The sequence below is a fragment of the Neolamprologus brichardi genome, chromosome 22, assembly GCF_056152115.1.
Source record: "Neolamprologus brichardi isolate AB-2024 chromosome 22, ASM5615211v1, whole genome shotgun sequence".
NCBI classification, from domain to species: Eukaryota; Metazoa; Chordata; class Actinopteri; order Cichliformes; family Cichlidae; genus Neolamprologus; species Neolamprologus brichardi.
In genome coordinates this window covers 31,329,189-31,346,778 of record NC_142124.1, presented here as the reverse complement: position 1 = coordinate 31,346,778, position 17,590 = coordinate 31,329,189, and the positions used below count along the sequence as shown (strand labels likewise).

Here is a 17,590-nt window from a genome sequence, read left to right as displayed (position 1 = left end):
TGCTGCTCACTTTCTACAATACTTAAAACTGATCAGTAGGACCTGAAACTGCAAACATTCAAACATTCAGGCCAAGAATCAGTTGGTGAACATATTAATCTACTACAATTAGCAAAAATGAATAAATAAACAGAAGAAAGTTAGAGTGATAACAGAGTAATGCAAGTTTTTGACCAGGAGGTTAAACTCATGCAAATGACCTTCACCCAGGCTCATGAAAACAATCTCCTGCTTATAAACAGCAGATCATTTGTGTCAGTGTCAGGATGGTTTATATTTGAGCTTTTAGTTCACACAGAACAATTTTTATTAATTTTTTTTAGCGATTACCAAAGTCTGTAAATCCCCAAATTGTTCAGTTGTTCTTTTTGCTCCCCATGAGGTCACTTTCACCATGTGACAAAAACAACACCCCACTGTACCCACTCGGGCCACCAGCAACTTTCTAAATCCTCAATAAAAAGCTGACAGGTTGCAATGATGTTCCAAATAACTTATTAAGAAAACAACTAAATACACAGAAAATGTTATGAAAATTGGTTTATTTTATATCTCCTACTTTGAAATGATGCAATAAAAACATGTATAAAACATCACAAACTGTAATATTTTACAAATGCTTACGTCCTGCTGATGCAATGGAGACATCTTCCAGTGACAGTCTTCATCCGTGTGAGTGTGAGGAGGATCCTAAACCCACCGATACAGAAGTGCATGTTCACAACTCCCTCTGTGCAGGCGGGGTCAGGACCCTCCTCACCCTGGGTGGGGAGGGGTGGTGCTGTGGCCAGTCAGGTATGAAGTGCTGAGAGTGGATCTTTGGTCCTCTGTGCAGCTCTGTCCACTCTCAGCTTCCCTGCAAAGCAATAACACAAGAAAGACGTCATTTTAACACAAAACAGCATTTTCATTGTTGGTAGCTGCAGTATGTTGTTAAAAAGCAATTTTAAACCCAACGTATACACATGAAAAATATAAATAAACCTAAACCTACAGTGCTGCTGACATAGGATGATGATTTATACCAACTATTGGAAGAATTTCGTCTTCAAGACAGTTTGTTGTCAATGTGAGGTGATAACTTACATAGTTGGAACACAGCACCACTCTCCAGTTTTTCACTTGGTCATCCATCCTTCTCATCGGGTTGGTCGGGGTAAGGCTGTCTTCTGGGTGGGGTGTTAGCTCCATCTTGGACGTTGAGTGTCTGAAGTGTTGAATTCTTAGCCACAGGCTATACCTTATGTAAAAACAAGAGACTACAGTCAGTTCACTGCATCATTTTTAAACCTTTTCTACTTATTTGTGTTGACATTAAGTACAGACTTACCTTTGTCCTGCATGGTGAATTAGGGCTTGGGAAAAGCTTATATTATCCATTTAAAAAGTTACCTGTGATATTAAGAAAAATGGAAGTAATAACAACTAAAAAACTACCTTTCAGTCACAATGTAATATTAATATTAATGTCACATATCAAGAAAAAAACAATACATTTCACATGTGCGAGTCAGATGTTCTTATATCTGTGTTACAAACAGGCTTAACTTAAACATTACAAAGTTAATTAAAAAGTAAAAGATATTTACAAACACTGCAAAACACAAAGGCCAACTTAAGTGTTACAAAGTTTAAAAACACGTTCTAACATAAACTAATCAGAGTCACTGTCATCAAGGGAAAGGTTAAAAAGCCTCTCCCAGAAACATCTGACTCCAAAACAACCTGAGGATGTTGAAGGGGCATCAAACTGGTCACTTACCTTGCACCTCTTTGCACTTACCTCTTCGGTGCAGATGTCTTCTCTGCTTCTCTTTTCTGAGGAAGGAGCAGCAGAGGGAGCAGCTGAGAGAGCAGCTGAGAGAGCAGCTGAGGAAGGAGCAGCAGAGGGAGCAGCAGAGGAAGCAGCAGCAGAGGGAGCAGCAGAGGAAGCAGCAGGGGGAGCAGATGAGAGAGCAGCTGAGGGAGGAGCAGCAGAGGGAGCAGCTGAGGGAGCAGCTGAGAGAGCAGCTGAGAGAGCAGATGAGGAAGGAGCAGCAGAGGGAGCAGCTGAGGATGGAGCAGCTGAGAGAGTAGCTGAGGAAGAAGCAGCAGAGGAAGAAGCAGCAGAAGAAGCAGCTGAGGGAGGAGCAGCTGGCGGATCACCAACTGGGGCAACAACTCGAGGGAAGAGTGGGGCGTTGGCCTGGCCGAAAGGCGGCATGGCGATAGGGGCAGCACCTGGAGCAATAGGATGTTGCCAATCGTGCCAAAACGGCTCTGGAGGGTGCTCCCGGATGAGAGGGGAATCATCACTCTCATCCATGGTGTCATACCCCGAGTCATCGCTAAGCCAATCCCCCCACTCTTCTGAGTCGTTCCAGTCAGATGAATTGTCAGCCTGTTCACTCACCTCTTCATCGTCTACAGGTAGGCAGGGGGGGTACTCACCTTCCTGTTCACCGTCATCAGCATCTGGTGCTTCATGAGAAGAGGGTGAGGGTGAGAGAGGGAAAAAATACTCACCATACTCACCTTCGCTGATACGCTGGGTATCAGTGTCCTGAGCAGGGCGTTCAACCACATAGTCAAGACGCCCTGTGAAGAAACAATTTTTAAAATAACATTAGGAATGTAATAGACACCCAGTGTTAAAGCAACAGACCTACATCTGTTAGTTTGAGCAGAGGATGAGAGAAAAGCATTTTATGTCAGACTGAATGACACTTCTACTTGTTCAATCTTTAAGTGAAGTTTTTTAATAGAAGACCACCAAACCTCCACCAAGGCAGCTCACTCTGTGTACTTTTAAGGTGACACCATATTGACACTATATATGACACTGTATTTTGTGTACATTCAATTTGTTTTATTTGTTCTTTGTAAGCCTTTATGCAAACACTATGTTGGAATAGGTAATGGATAATAGGTATTGATTTGTAAATAGCCGGACATGAGTAACTTATTATATAAATATATTACAGTAAATTTATAACTAACCATGCAGCTCATTCTCCTGTTTTATTTACAATTCACGATGTCACACATTTTGAAAAAAGGTCATAGATTAAATATGTGGATGCAAACCATAATGTAACATTTAGACCACATGTACCAATCTCATGTCCTAAATATAAAAAATATATTTTTTTAAAATAAAAACACAACCTCCTTGGCAAGAGTAAAAATTGCACACACACAAAGCTCTGCAGGTATGTCTGAAAATGATGGTCAAGTGAAAAACAAACAAACAAACAAACAGAAACTCTTAACTCAGAATCCACATTTTTAGAAATGTGCACAAGGACTGTATCTGCCATAAGGACAGATACATCTAATCTGTGGTAAACATGCTATCCCTGTGTAAATATCCCTGTGTACAATTTCTCTCTCTGCTCTCTAATAAGGTCAAAAGTATTACTGTAATAGAAGATAGGTCTTAATACCATTATTACTACTGTTTTCATATTCTTTTGATATTATTTTATTTTATTTTTTTATCTTTGTGTTTTGCAGCAGAGAAAAAAATATAGTTTATGTCAATAAAGCCTTTGATCCGGAGAAGAAAAGGATGTTAGGAGGGGACCTGGATCTGTGTGTTTACACCTGCGTGTTCTGACGCCATGACATCTTGAAGATGCCGTTACCGCAGAAACTGATTTTTGGGCATTTTACAAATTTTAGTCAATTAAACTATTTTTAACCATTTCATTTTAAAGAAAAGTGTCAAATTTGAAGCCTTCAAATCAAAGTAATACCTTTTTTTCATATTCATACACCAGTCGTTAATAATTTCTACGCCTCTCCCGGAAAATTTAAAGCATACAAACAATTTACGGGAAACAATCTTGGAATACACATATTTGATCGCGTTAAAACTTGATATTCACACTGGAACTTGTTAAATTATTACAGTCATTTAAATTTAAAGAAACTTTCAAACGTACCTGCAGCGAAGTCCAGGTGACTGTCGAGGAGTCCGGGTCCACGGCGAGCCATCTTCAAACTTGAAAAACAAAAACAAGTACAAACGATCCACAGATGAAGTACTTGTTGTCGCTTTCAAGTAAAATCCGCTTTCAGTAAAATGTTTGCAAAACTTAGCTTTCCACAGGCTGAGGTTGGAGCAGGTCGAAACAAGTCCACGAGCAAGTGTAAAGGGACGATTGGAACCTTGTGGAGCATTTATATACCCTCGGCGGCCATGGTTACGGTTGTCAACGTGCGTGTACACGTGCACGTGATAGCACTATATGAATGGAGCTCACCGCAGTGTAATTTACAGTTAATTTAATAATAATAATAATAATGGATTGGATTTTATATAGCGCTTTTCAAGGCACCCAAAGCGCTTTACAATACCACTATTCATTCACTCTCACATTCACACACTGGTGGAGGCAGCTACAGTTGTAGCCACAGCTGCCCTGGGGCAGACTGACAGAAGCGAGGCTGCCATATGGCGCCATCGGCTCCTCTGGCCACCACCAGTAGGATGATTCCGCATAAATCTGAATCATCTGAAAAAGATTCAGATTTATTAAATTTAGATTTTACTAAAATGTTTTAAAATATATTTTATATAGACTTACTTATGATATATACATGCATATTTTTAAAATACTGTGCAGAAAAGATTTAATAAAAACTGACTCTAATATGAAAGCAAACCCATGTAAAGCTAGTAAAACATGAGCGTTTAGTTTAGTGCACCCTCTGTTATTTCTGTCTTCATAATAAGAAGCGTCCACATCATCAGTCAGCCTGCGATTTCCCCTCGCCACAGGTTTCCGCACCGGCTGCTGGCACTTGCAGGTGCGTCCAGTTTTATCTCTGCCGCAAACATGCGCTCCACCAGACCCAAAGTGCACACAGGTATAATTAGGTGGAAGTATGGTGTAAACAAAAAAATCCTTACAGGATACCCACTGTCACCAAGCAATAATCTATTATGATTTCCTCTCTCAAACTGAGCAGACAGTGATGAGTTTAAAAAAATCCGGGACCATGTATAGATCTTGGAAATCACTGGAAAACCAGTTCTTGCTATTTCCTGTTCCTCAACATCTGGGGTGGAGGGACGTTTTATGGGAATATGGGTTCCGTTGTTGCAGCCTATGTAACTATTATTTTGGGACTTGATTTGGGATTTATTTTACTTTGTTGTGATTGTGATTGTGTTTCTATTGGAGACGCAAAGCCACATAGATGCAAACAACAGAAAAGTAACTCTATTTGATTGGCTGAAAGTTTGTCAGTGATATAAATAGGCAGAAAAGCTTGTTATATTATTCCACTGTGGTCTTAGTGAACCAATAAAGTTTTCAAATATTTATCCACCACTGCTTTTAATGATGTAATTTAATTTTTTAGGTGACAGAAAATCAGAATGGCTCCATCTGTAAAGCGTCACAGGTAAGAAGCAGTTTTCTGATATTTAGGCTGTACACACCTGATTTGTCAGATTAAACTTCAGCTCTGTTTATGTTTCCAGCTGTGAGGTTTTTGTGTTTTGTCATGAGTACGGTGTTATTCGTCATGTGATTTTTCTGACCTGTGGATTTATTTATGTAGTGAGGATTAGAGATGTGTACTTATGGTACTTGATCTGCAGCACAAGTAAACTGGAGTTTATGATGTTTAAACAAAACAAAAGAAAGTAACAAATAATTATTGTTGATTGTAAATTATTATTATTATTTTTTTGCCTGTCCCATTTGGTTCTTTTGCCATCAGAATTATTGTCTAAAGGCGAAGAAAGATGCCCAACGGATTTACTTTACCAAATGGACCATCCCAGCCTTGCCGTATTGGTCTATTTGATTCACCTTTTATTGTTTATTTTATTTTATTTTCACTTGCTAAATACAGGCACAGCCCCGTCCTCCAGGGCATGAAGCAGGTATGGAGGAGATCAAAACTCCAGACATCCAGAGGCCCCCAGAACACAAGAGACCAAGGAAGACCAACAGAGGGGCAGCTGCGCCACTATCCCAGAAAGAGCTGAGGAGTGTCCCAGATGAGGCGTCACTCAGCAGCCGCGGAGCAGAAGCCGGGGGGGGGGGGGGGGTGTGTGTGTGTGTGTGTGTGTGTGTGTGTGTGTGTGTGTGTGTGTGTGTGTGTGTGTGTTGAGGTGACGTGCCAGTGAGCTCCTCCGGCAGGGCACCCCACCCCCGAAGTGGCCCGAGCGAGCCCCAGGCTCCAGGCCCCGACAAGCAGCCACCAAGGAGTGAGCCGGTGTGTACCTGGACGCCCATCCCCGGACACAAAGAACCACCAACGCAACGATGTCTGAGGGCGTCTGCCACTGGCAGGGGAAGTGGTGGGGGGAGATAAGCCTCCAAACCTTGGAGGGCCTGAGATGTCCCCAGAGAGGTGGCGTCTGATACCCAACCTGACATATAGAAAAAAACAAACAGGCACACACAGATACTCTAAGCCCCAGGTCTAGGTACCCTTGCCCCTGGAGGGGGAAACTGCACCCAGACCCAGGTAGTGTTAGTCTTTTCCCTGGGGTGGAGAGAAGCAGACCGCCCCGACTCCACAGCAGCAGGGAGGCCCCACATTCCAGACCCCAATCGGACGGCCAACTCCTCCTCCTGGCCCCCCGCCCCAACAGGCTGCAGAGAACGGGGGTGTGAGAAGACTCCAAACCTCCCTCTGCCCGCTCATATGTAGTGTTGATGCATGTGTGTTCTAAGGTGCATTTAAAACCCAGGAGGGCATGGAACTATCTGCCAGAGAGCAGCAGGTAAGCGCATAGCCCCTCCTGATAGCCCTCAATGTCTACGTGTATTTAAAATTGAGAGGTGGGCAACAACGCCAGGGGTGAGGTTGTACACCCTGATGGTCTTCTGGATGTCGTGTAGCGTGCTCACCCCCAAGATCCTATATGTATGTGTTATGAGAGTGTGAGTAATGTGAATGTCTAAGTTGTGAGATAAAATTGAGGCACAGGCAGCCAGAAGGGGACAGAGGGGGGGAAGCCTCCCCCCTGGTGCAGGGGAGGCAGAGAGACAGCGTCACCTGTAACCATGGCAACATAACCTGCCGCCTGGAACAACAGAACATAGCTGTCCAACCCCAAACAACCCTGACCCACTACAGTATGCTGATAAACTCCTATAACACATTGATAGCTTATATTGTACAATTTACAACATGTGATGTATATTGGTCGTCCATTATAATAATGAGAGCCTTAAATTTGAAAATCTGACACATGAACAGTCCCTGCTGTTAATCAGCTGTTGTCTGGTGTCCATTAGTATGTGTGAGAGAGAGAGAGGCAAACAGAAGCAAATTTAAATTGTGGTTGTCAGCTTTAATACTTCACGCTATGATAAATAGGCTCCCAATTTTAGTATGACACAAACTGACTGAAAATAAATAAATCTTTAGTTTCCTACACTAAAATCAGTGTCAATACTCAAAATCACATGACAGTCAGGGACACTGATAAAGAAATAGATATGTTTCAAATCAAAGATTTATTTTTCAGGTAAATGGTTGAATATGATTAAAGAACCATGCTTGAAATGAACAAATTTTCAGTTTAGCTAAACCACCATTAAGTGCATCCACCCGATTTTATTTTTTATTTATACAGAACCTTTCCAGTTGCTGCTGCTTGTTGTCTGATTTCTGTTATTTGCCTTAGAAAATGCAAATTAAACCCTCACAAAGGTTAAAACAACAAACATAACTTTTACAGTTGAGCATTAATTTTTTATGCAAAAACAGAATTATACTATGGAGTCCTCCATTCACCTAGGTCAGCTTAGCACAAAGAGCAGAAGTCACCAAAACAGAACCTAGTGGTATGCATGAAGTAAAACAAATGGAAAAGGACTTACACCTTAAAAATGTATGTAAAAATTACTGTAAATAACTGTGAAATTTCAACTTTAAATGACCATCAAAAAGAGTAAATAATTGTAATGTGTATGCTAAATTTCTGCAAATTGACAAATGATAAATTGCCTTTATTTTTACACTGCTAATCTGCTGAAAATACGCTAATTTACAGTAATACGGCACATTATCTTTGAAAACAACATAAAAAATTTGTAACATTATTTACAATGAATCACCTTACAATTTGAGTGCTCTGGAATGCACACAGTCTTTGCAGACTACTAAGGATCAGACATCCTATCAATATGCAATTGATTATATAACTCTAATCATTAATGAGTATATGTTTCTAAGCATAAATGACAATCCAACAATATAACTCTGACCACAACGACTTTTAAAAACTTTCAAACTTCTGCTTTCTGCTGTGTTTCAGATTTTCCAGGATGCTGGATTTCCTTTCTGCCACCAGCTTCTTATACTCTTCGTCCAACCTCTTGCCCAAATCGCTCATGCTCGTGTCTGCCCGATTCTCCCTGGGCTACACACAACAGACAATAACATAATTTAGTGACAGTGTTTACAGATGATCATCTTTATTAACGAACAAGTCCAGTAAACAAATTTAACTTCTCACCATGTCTTTAAAGGCCTCTCCCCTGTAATAAACCGTGGAGCCTGGATCGTCCCTCGTCACGTAACTGCTTCATGCTTGAAGCCACCAGATGCAGCTCCTCTTCATCATAGGCATATACCTGTTGGTCCTCACAGGTCATCAGAACGAGCTGTTCACACGGGAATGAGATGCCCTCGACCACACCAATAACCTGCATGGTTACAACCTTCGGAAGGTAGAATTTCCCCCAACCGTTCACCACGAGAAAATTATCTTTGTAAACGGTGTCCTCAAGCCTTGCTTTCCTCAATGTGGCACCAGCCAGCTTCTTTAAGGGGAAACGCTCACCTTTATTTGCAGATACAATCTGTGAAACACCTGCTGGGGAGTCATCCTCACCTGCAACATGTGGCGACACATGCAGTTTCTTTAAGGATGAAAAATAATTATTTCAGCTTTCCTTTTACATGAGACAGAGATGATTGTACTGTACCTTTTTCTCTTTTGACAGGTGGGACATGAGACACAACAGGAAGGTTATGTTTCAACCTGAAATACAGAAGAGATTATGATTGTTATAAAGTTTATAAGAACATTTTTCCTTTTACAATCCATTGTCATCCTTTCTCTCGTGCTCCTGCAGCCCCAGTCAGTCAGCCTCACTGTATGGAGCTTAATGCCAAGTAATTACTGTTATGTCTATCCTCCTGAAGTCATAGCATCACAGTCATTTGTTTTGTATGTTCAGAAGCTTTGAGCTCGGGATATAAGTTGCCATTTCTGCACTGAACCATCTACAATCCTGAGTCCGTACATCCTGTGAGTGTTTGGTTCAAGGCTTCAGTCTACAGTCAGAGTCGGGTCCTCATCTTCAGTCACAACAGTGGTTGTTACTGTCTGTCAATGTTCCTGAATTATTTAAGTATATTTCCTAGAAGTATTTGTTTCATTTCACTCCTGTGCATCTCATCTCCCTCTGTGTGAAAGGCAGTCTTCAATAAGAGGTTATGTGGTCAGTGTACAGATGTGCTCCATATTCCTTGATTCAATCGGAAATTTCACTTTTCAGTTAATCCAGCTCATTAAAGTTTATGTCCATGATGCTTGGTTTTCATATCACACTCATGCTAATTTACAATCAACAATCAACTGGTGGGGGAGGTTGTTACATCTTGCAGGAGGTCTCCTCTTCAGGAACTCACTCTGCAGGAGGGGGAGATACAGGAGAGGTGGAGGAAGATCTCAGCCTGGGCGTCTATTGTCTTGTGTAGTCTGGAAGATGAGTGGATGACGGGCCATTTTTAGGCCATTGCATTCTAGCAGGAAACATTCGGCCAGCATCGACATTCCAACAGTCTGAATATTAATGAACAATCGATAACTACTGAAAGGGAGACAACCACTGGAGAAAATGAAAACCTTTTGGAATACAAAACAGAAAAGAGAAGAGTTAAAGCTAAATATATGCACAAGTAGACTTTTGTGTAGACATTTCAAAGGGACTGCATCCGTTACCTCTGTTTATTGGAACCTAAAGCTGAAAAGCTGTCTTAACTTTCTGCCAAGGAACAGATGAAAAGAAGTTGTTTGGTCTCTCTCAAGCAGATGTTATTTATGTGTGTTGTTCATTACTTTGGGTTGGTTGCTGTTTTTGATACAAATTCATCTGTGCCAATTGTAATATTTTCATATGTTACTATTTTTATATTGCTATGTATTATAAATAAAGGATTACTTATTACTATTAAAAGTCTGCTTTTGTAGTTGTTGGTATTATTTATAAAATATTCGCTCTTAAGTTTTTTGCTCTATAAAACAGTACCTGTCCATTTTTGGACATCAGCGGTTGAGGTCCCCTGGCTCATACAAAATAAAAGTAAAAGGTTTCAACATCCAGCCTTTTTATGATTAAATACAAAGTGTAATAACAGAGTTATCGGTATGTGATTTTGTTAATAGTTAATCATCCTTAATTGTAATTTAGAGTATGACTAAGTATAAGTTTAACAGTAATGATGAGTAAGAAAATATAATCAGAGTAATGGAATGAGGCTAATACCTGACCTCGCACTGAGATTCGGTATAAAGTGGCATGTTTGTGCTAATGCTGACCTTGGGGCTCAGAGTTTCTCTGTGTGTATGTATTCGGGAATGTTAACTTGACCAATGTCCGAGGGTTTGACAGCTTTCCTGTTGGATTGTATCACACAGAACGGGGATAAGTGCCCCAGTTGCCAGGTCGTGCACACCCTCATCTCTCTCCTTCACCATCATTAGTATTGGAAAGCGGCATTAGCTCAGAGTAGATTAGACTTCTGTATAGTGCAAGTGATTTGATTTTATGATTATGTGATTCAGTTTTGTCTGTGCTCAAGCTAAATTACTTTAATAAAATATGTTGAATTCAAAAATTATAAACTGTGGACGTTACCCTTTTAAACCTTTCTGAAACAATACAGGTAAAAACCAGTGTATAAAAGTTTACATGGGTATAAATAGTTCTTACACTTTACCCCAGCCTTTAAAATGACCAGATCCCTGGGGCCTGTTTTCCAGGCCACTAAATTAAACCCAGTCAATTACCAAGTGCACAGATCAAAAACCTACGAGGCCCACTAATAGTCCAAAAGTCTAAATCTTTAATAGAAAAGACAGGCAGAACTCAAACAAACAATAATCCAAACGAGGAGCATATATACACACTGGAAAGTAACTAATTATCAGTTATTACATCAGACTGATTAAATAAAGTAAAACTAATAAGGGAAGACGAACACAAGGGAAATAAAAATGACAACAGTGTAAACATACCAAAACTCACAAAATAAAACAGGAAATTGACTACAAACCGAGGAGTGTGACACAAATACATTCGTATTAAAACATATGTGATCATTTTCTTCCTTTGTAGCATTTTTAAGATATGTGTTAGAACAGTTATTATGCTGTGTGGATTAGGAACCAAACATCTTTGCCAAATAGTTAACTTAATACAAACTTAATACAGTGAACAATTTTCAAGATTCTGATTTACAGATGATATGGACAGCAAACAAAAGTCACGAAAGGTTTCATTATTTAAGAGATCCAGTTTTTCACACAGGAAAGAAATGAAAGAATCCAGTGCAGCAGGACCAAAGGTGTGTGTCAGCAAACTGAAGGTTGAGGAATCAGTCAGTTCCTGTTTAAGGTTGTGTAGGTTTTCTTTTTTGAGCTTGGTACAGATAAGCGACCATGCACTCTATAAACTGTACTACTTCCTTCTGAATCACTTTGAAATTCTGCATCTGCATCAATCCTGTCAGCATCATCATCATCAGCATTATCTGTACTCAATAATAATGGATTGCATTTATATAGCGCTTTTCAAGCTACGCTTCCACTGCTGTAGATATATTCATAGCACTCTGTAGATCTGTTTACCTCACACCGATACATCTGTATATATGTAGTACATCTGTATATTTGCTCTTATTGCACTTACTGATAAGATGCAAACTGTATTTTGTTACCCTGTATTTAGACATGTGTAATGACAGTAAAGTTGAATTCTAAATGCTATCCTAAACATTTAAACAAAAGCAGCTGCACAGCTACAGAAGTTTTTAGAAGTGATTTTTAGAAGGCCAGTAAAGAGAGCATGGAGACAGATGGAGGATGCCAAATCCACTGAATCTACACACTTCCTGTTTCCACCCCATCCTTCCAGTGCTCTACTTTACTCCCTGCTCTCTCTACCACAACTGTCTTTGAACTTGCCTGGGCCAGGTCTGAGTCCAGCTTTGCAACTCCAGCCAGGTCACATGACACAGGGGTTTGCTGTGATGTCAACAGGCAGGTCAGTGGAGCCCTCTGGTGATGGATTTATGACAGTGAAACAGGAGGAGGCCTGAGAACAGACAGCAGGCTTAACTAGCAGGACAAAGTAGCATGTAGTACTTGAAGGAGTCATCACAGCCAATCAGTTCTCAGGAAAATGGAACATCACGTACATTTTCTCTTCTTTGATTTTCATCAATGTATTTCCTTTGAAATTTAAAAAATTATTATTTTTTTAAATATTTCATTCTGTCAATATTTCTGCCTGATTAGAAGCTCATAGGCAGTTCCTGTCACTCTACAATAAAATAATGTAAAGGCTGCCCTCTCTGCCATCCCACTAGCTGACCTAACTGACACAAGTAAACTGTGTTAAGATGCCCTACATGGACTAAGGTTCTTGGCCACATACATATAGATTTGTGTGGCTGTAGAAATCATGCCATGAAGCTCCCAGCGCACATTTTTGATGCTTCTGTCTGTGGCAGAGGTGGTTTGGAGCTCGGCAGAGCCTCGGTGGCTTTTACTGACTATACACCTCTACCCATTTATTATGAACAAACAGCACAACTGTTTGTGCTTTTTTCTATATTACACTTGCATGATTTAGATTTATACTTATGTGGCAGCTATTCACTGGCCTGACAAAGTTATTTTAAATGATATCATGTCATGAATAACACAAGTTATTTTCCATGAAATCTAAAAGTGGTGAAATTCTCAAAAAATGAATGAGACGTGCATGTAATTTGACATATTTTGTTGTTTTGTGTGTGTGTGCTTGTCTGTATGAAATTTTGACGTGTATCTGAAAAACACAATTTTGAAAACACTGGAAAGACCTCAAGACATTTTTTCTTTTGCTTACTATGTAAACAAAAATTCCCACCAATGCTTTTCAGTGTGAAATTTAGTGTGTAGAGAAAATACCTGTGCCAGTTTGTCTTCATCTAGTGGTGAATAACGCATTACCACTACATCAGGTGAGTTTTTCTCTGTGCACAGTGACACAAAACTCATTTAACAACATAAACTATTTAAAAAATGATGTAGGCAGATCAAGGCAATGTTACAGATTCAGCAAGAACAGAAGTTTATTGCAATCCTTCAAATATGCAGGGCGTCACACTAACACAGCTGCTTGTCCAGCATACCTCTGTTATTATCAATTTGATTCAAACGTGTCCAGTTTATTGTCTGAAACTGGCATTAAAGCTTCAATGAACTAAAGTGGTCCCTCTGAGTCAGCACCCAGAAAGCTCGTCTCTTTTAAAAATGTGGCCATAAATACGAGCGCTGCTAGGATCTTAAAACACTGGGGCTAAATCCAGACCTGAAATCTTTGGAAGTTTCACTCAGTAACAGCACCTTTTTAATATTATTGACTATATTTTATAGTCACATTTATATAAAATGTCAAACATTATACGTTAGCTAAAGGTTGAAGTCACAGAGCTATACTGAACAACAATGCAATTTGAGTTTTTCTTGTTTGTACTATATATTTGATTTATTGTAAGCAGTGGGAGTAAAACCTAAAGAAAAAAATAGTAAAAATATGAATGAATCTCTGCTCTTACAGCTTGTGCTTTTATTGTGCCGTGATGTCTCCTTTGAAACTGTCCTCTTGCTCGTCTTTTGGATGCTCACCTCTTCTTCACCTTTCCTGTTCCTTTCACTAAACTGCTGCACTCTTGTTCTCTGCTCTCGCCTCCTGTTCTGGTTACAATTAGAATGAAGTCAGCATGTGCCAAATAAACTTGCTCCAAATCGATCATGTTTGATATGATGATGAAGTTTTTAAACATCTTATTTATCAACTTATTTGATGCACAATTATTAAACAAATATCAGACTGTAGAAAAGCCAATAATAATGCACTGAGCAAGTTCATGCCATAAGAGCTAAATGACCATAAAAGAAAATCCTGAATGCCTAATACAGGACAGGCCAACATTGAATGCAGCCACAGATCGACATCAGTCAGCTTTCTGCACTTTCCACCTGATCACATCTGTCCTCAAAGTCATGTCATTTCCTCTGTGGTTCATTTATGTTTACTTTTACATTTGCAGTGACAGTAAATTTAGTGACATACATTATTTCCTATGGACTGCTGGGTTATCTTGGTTCATTTAAGTTAGTATTTTTACACCGACCAGCATCTGGCCAATCCACCACCTTTCAATGTTTATAACGTTACAAAAAAAATAAAAAATCATTGGCCCACCGCGCAAATGCCCGGTATGCCCGGTGGCCAGTCCAGCTATGGTCGTGCCATCAGTTAACCCTTCGCCTAGGGTTGCCGACCGCTGATCTATATATACACTGTCAAAGATACTTGTCTTTGAGTGAAGATTTAAGGTGATAGGAAATATAAATAACTTCAACTTGAATCTTTGACATAGAGTTCAAGCTCACTGCTGTAATATATCATAATAATCTGACAAAAAATATAATATTGGCCATATTATATTTACATTACCAAAGTGAGATGACTATGGTCCCATGAACAACATTAGCTAATTGTTATTTACTAACTAATCTTGAAATGACTGTTCAGTACAGAAATTAAGCCCAACAATTATGTTTTTACAGCCCCATGGTCTCAGCCTCAGATACTCAGCTAATCAAAGTGATGTCATAAAAAAAATGAATGAACAACAAAACATTTTTCTCCTTCATTTCTGTCAAACAATGCTGTATGAAACTTTTCTCGGGGTTAGTATCATGGTTGCTAGGCAACCGAAGCAGCGCGACGACGGCCAGACCGTCCCATTTCACAAGCCTCTCATTTCCGCACTTCTCGTACTTCCTAGTACGCGCCGTACATAGTACGCGAACTGCGCTTACTCCGAAGCGTGGGGTCGCTGGATTGGGACACAGCCCATGTGTGCTCATAGTGCAGTCTGCTAGTTCAAATGCACAACATAAATGACAACTTATGTTGTTGCACTCTTGGTGCATTCTTGCACCTTTTTTAAAACACACCCCTTTAGCTTACATCTTGAAAGTAGTGCAAGCCATATGGGTTTATATTCCAAACAATGACACACGAACTTGACCACCGAAATCCGCTTAACATGGCTGCTAATTTTCAAGTTTACTAGCTTATTCACGATTAGCACACTAATAATCATCATTAACCACACATCATAACATAACCAAACGATAACATATAGAAAGAAACAATGTACGTATAAAACACAAATTCTTACCTAGCAGGAGAATAAATAATCAGTATTTTAAGGCTACTGCATGTACAGATGTCACTGCTGGCTCACATGAGCTACCTCTGAGAACCCCACAGTTTACTCCCCAGCTGACTGTCGCGAAAGAGTCGTAAATCACCGGCATTGTAAAACTTTAAATTATTCCAGGGCATGTTAAAAACAAAACTCCAAACAGATGGACTGGATATTAAACGGTATCAAACGACTAGATTAACACTGGGTTACAACTACATTCTACCATCGTCACATCGAGAGTTTATTCATTAATCATCAGAGTTCAACAATGTGACATCCAGTTGAAAACAACTTCAGTAACGCCAGCCAAAACAGGCTAACAGTGAATAACAGCACAAAAACAGCCGTGCTTATCGACAGCTCGACATATCACATGTTACATTTTAACTGTCCGTTTTACAGCCTCTTCCAGAAAACGAACGCTTACGCGGTACACTATACAAATATACAGTATATTGATTTTATTTGGTTTTAGAGTTTAACCTGAAATCTTTTGCTGCTGAGCAGCAGAGCTCCAAAGCGTCCCCTGTAACCATGGTTACGCAGAGGCGTAACAGTGTTCCAACTGTGACGTCACAGAGGAGAACCTATGTCAAACTGATACCTGGATCAGCCTGCAACTTTGATTGGCACTTTTCTGCTGAGATCCGGAGCTCGACGCCCTGGCACCCCGGGATAAGATGAGTTGCTGTATTTTTCACGGAGAAAAAATAATTAACATGGAATAACGTCAGTCTCCGATGGAAAAAAAAGATGAAGGCAAAAGAGGACAGCAGATTGAGAAGAGATTTCTTCAAACGGTAAGGAGCTTCTACCAAGTGATATTTGATAAGGTTAAAACTTCAAGCTTAAATCTAATGTCCAGATTCATGCTAAACTTTTCTGATTACTCAGTGAATCTGTTCATATGTTGCCGTTTTAAGCTATTAATTTCATGGTGACAAATATCTTTGACAAAAAATGCAGGATTAATTAAAGGCTCTATATGACTGCTAGGTTAGGACGTGGTTAGGAGCAAATACTTAAGAGAGAGAGAGAGATATTTTTGCTCTGATAGAAATCTTTATTAATATTTATGGGAAATGGGCCTCTATTAGATTGTTTGTGGCCAATACAATAAATTGTCTCCTGGCTTTCAGGTCCCCCTGAGCCAAATTTGCAAAAATACCAGATTTTACAATCAAGGAACAAAGTAGAGTAAAGAACAAATTGCCTATTAAACAGTAATTTGGAGCAGAGGGGCAACTTCCTCAGAAGCCATTAAAATGATTTGAGAGTAAAGATCATGCATCATCATGGTAAGAAAAATTATATCCAATGTGTAACAAAGATACAAGAGGGAGTCACTGAAGTGACAGAACACTGAAGTGACACAAAAGATAATTCAAATTTTACAGTTTTTGCAATTAAGAAAACAAAAACAGATTTAAAGTGAAACAAATATTTCCAAATCATGGAATGGTGCTGACATTATCACTCATTCCATATTGTTCCTAAGGTTTGCAGTCTTTTTCTACTTTAACTTTTGAAGTTGCATGTACACATATGCTTTAACTGCATATGTGTACATGGTCATATGGTCATATGGTCATACACGGTCATATCTTGGTAGGTTTGCAGTTGTAGGAAACCTTTTCTAATTTTGGATGATGGATTGAACAGTGCTCCTTGAGATGTTCAAAGCTCAGGATATTTTTTTATAACCTATCCCTGCTTTAAACTTATCTACAACTTTATCACTGACCTGCCTGGTGAGTTCCTTGGTTTTCATGAAGCTGTTTGTTCATTAATGTTCTTTAACAAACTACTGAGGCTGTCACAGAGCAGTTGTATTTATAATGAGACTAAATTACACACAGGTAAACTTAATTTGGTTGCCTTCTAAAGGCAATTGATATCACTGGATTTTGTTTAGGGGTATCAGAGTAAAGGGAACTGAATGCTAATTAACATGACACTTTTCAGATTTTATTTGCTTGATATTCTGAAAACCATGGATCATTTTGTCTGTGAAGGTTCTCAGTCATCCAGATCATCGTAGTCAAACTAGCTTGCAAAGAAAAGCGTCTGG

At 39.5% G+C, this 17,590-nt stretch overlaps 1 protein-coding gene and 1 long non-coding RNA gene across 2 annotated transcripts; both read right to left on the bottom strand.

Annotated features, from left to right (window-relative positions):
- Window positions 1-1,419: 1,419 nt before the first annotated feature.
- Window positions 1,420-4,177, bottom strand: LOC148096841 (uncharacterized). The gene is made up of 2 exons (XM_087834987.1): window positions 3,927-4,177; window positions 1,420-2,577 (listed from the first exon to the last, which is right to left on the bottom strand). Exons 1-2 carry the CDS (start codon window positions 3,976-3,978, stop codon window positions 1,655-1,657), a joined length of 975 nt encoding a protein of 324 aa, XP_087691113.1. The 5' UTR covers window positions 3,979-4,177; the 3' UTR covers window positions 1,420-1,654.
- An 8,868-nt stretch (window positions 4,178-13,045) lies between these two features.
- LOC148096840 (uncharacterized) lies at window positions 13,046-15,874 on the bottom strand. The gene is made up of 2 exons (XR_015717106.1): window positions 15,490-15,874; window positions 13,046-13,990 (listed from the first exon to the last, which is right to left on the bottom strand). It is a non-coding gene; the product is annotated as an uncharacterized LOC148096840 (long non-coding RNA).
- Between the last annotated feature and the right edge of the window lie 1,716 nt (window positions 15,875-17,590).

Coding starts and splice junctions, on each gene's coding strand:
- LOC148096841 (XM_087834987.1), bottom strand. CDS start 3,978: ATGGCTCGCCGTGGACCCGGACTCCTCGACAGTCACCTGGACTTCGCT. Junction 2,578..3,926: donor TCACCTGGACTTCGCTGCAG/GTACGTTTGAAA, acceptor GTTTCTTCACAG/GGCGTCTTGACTATGTGGTT.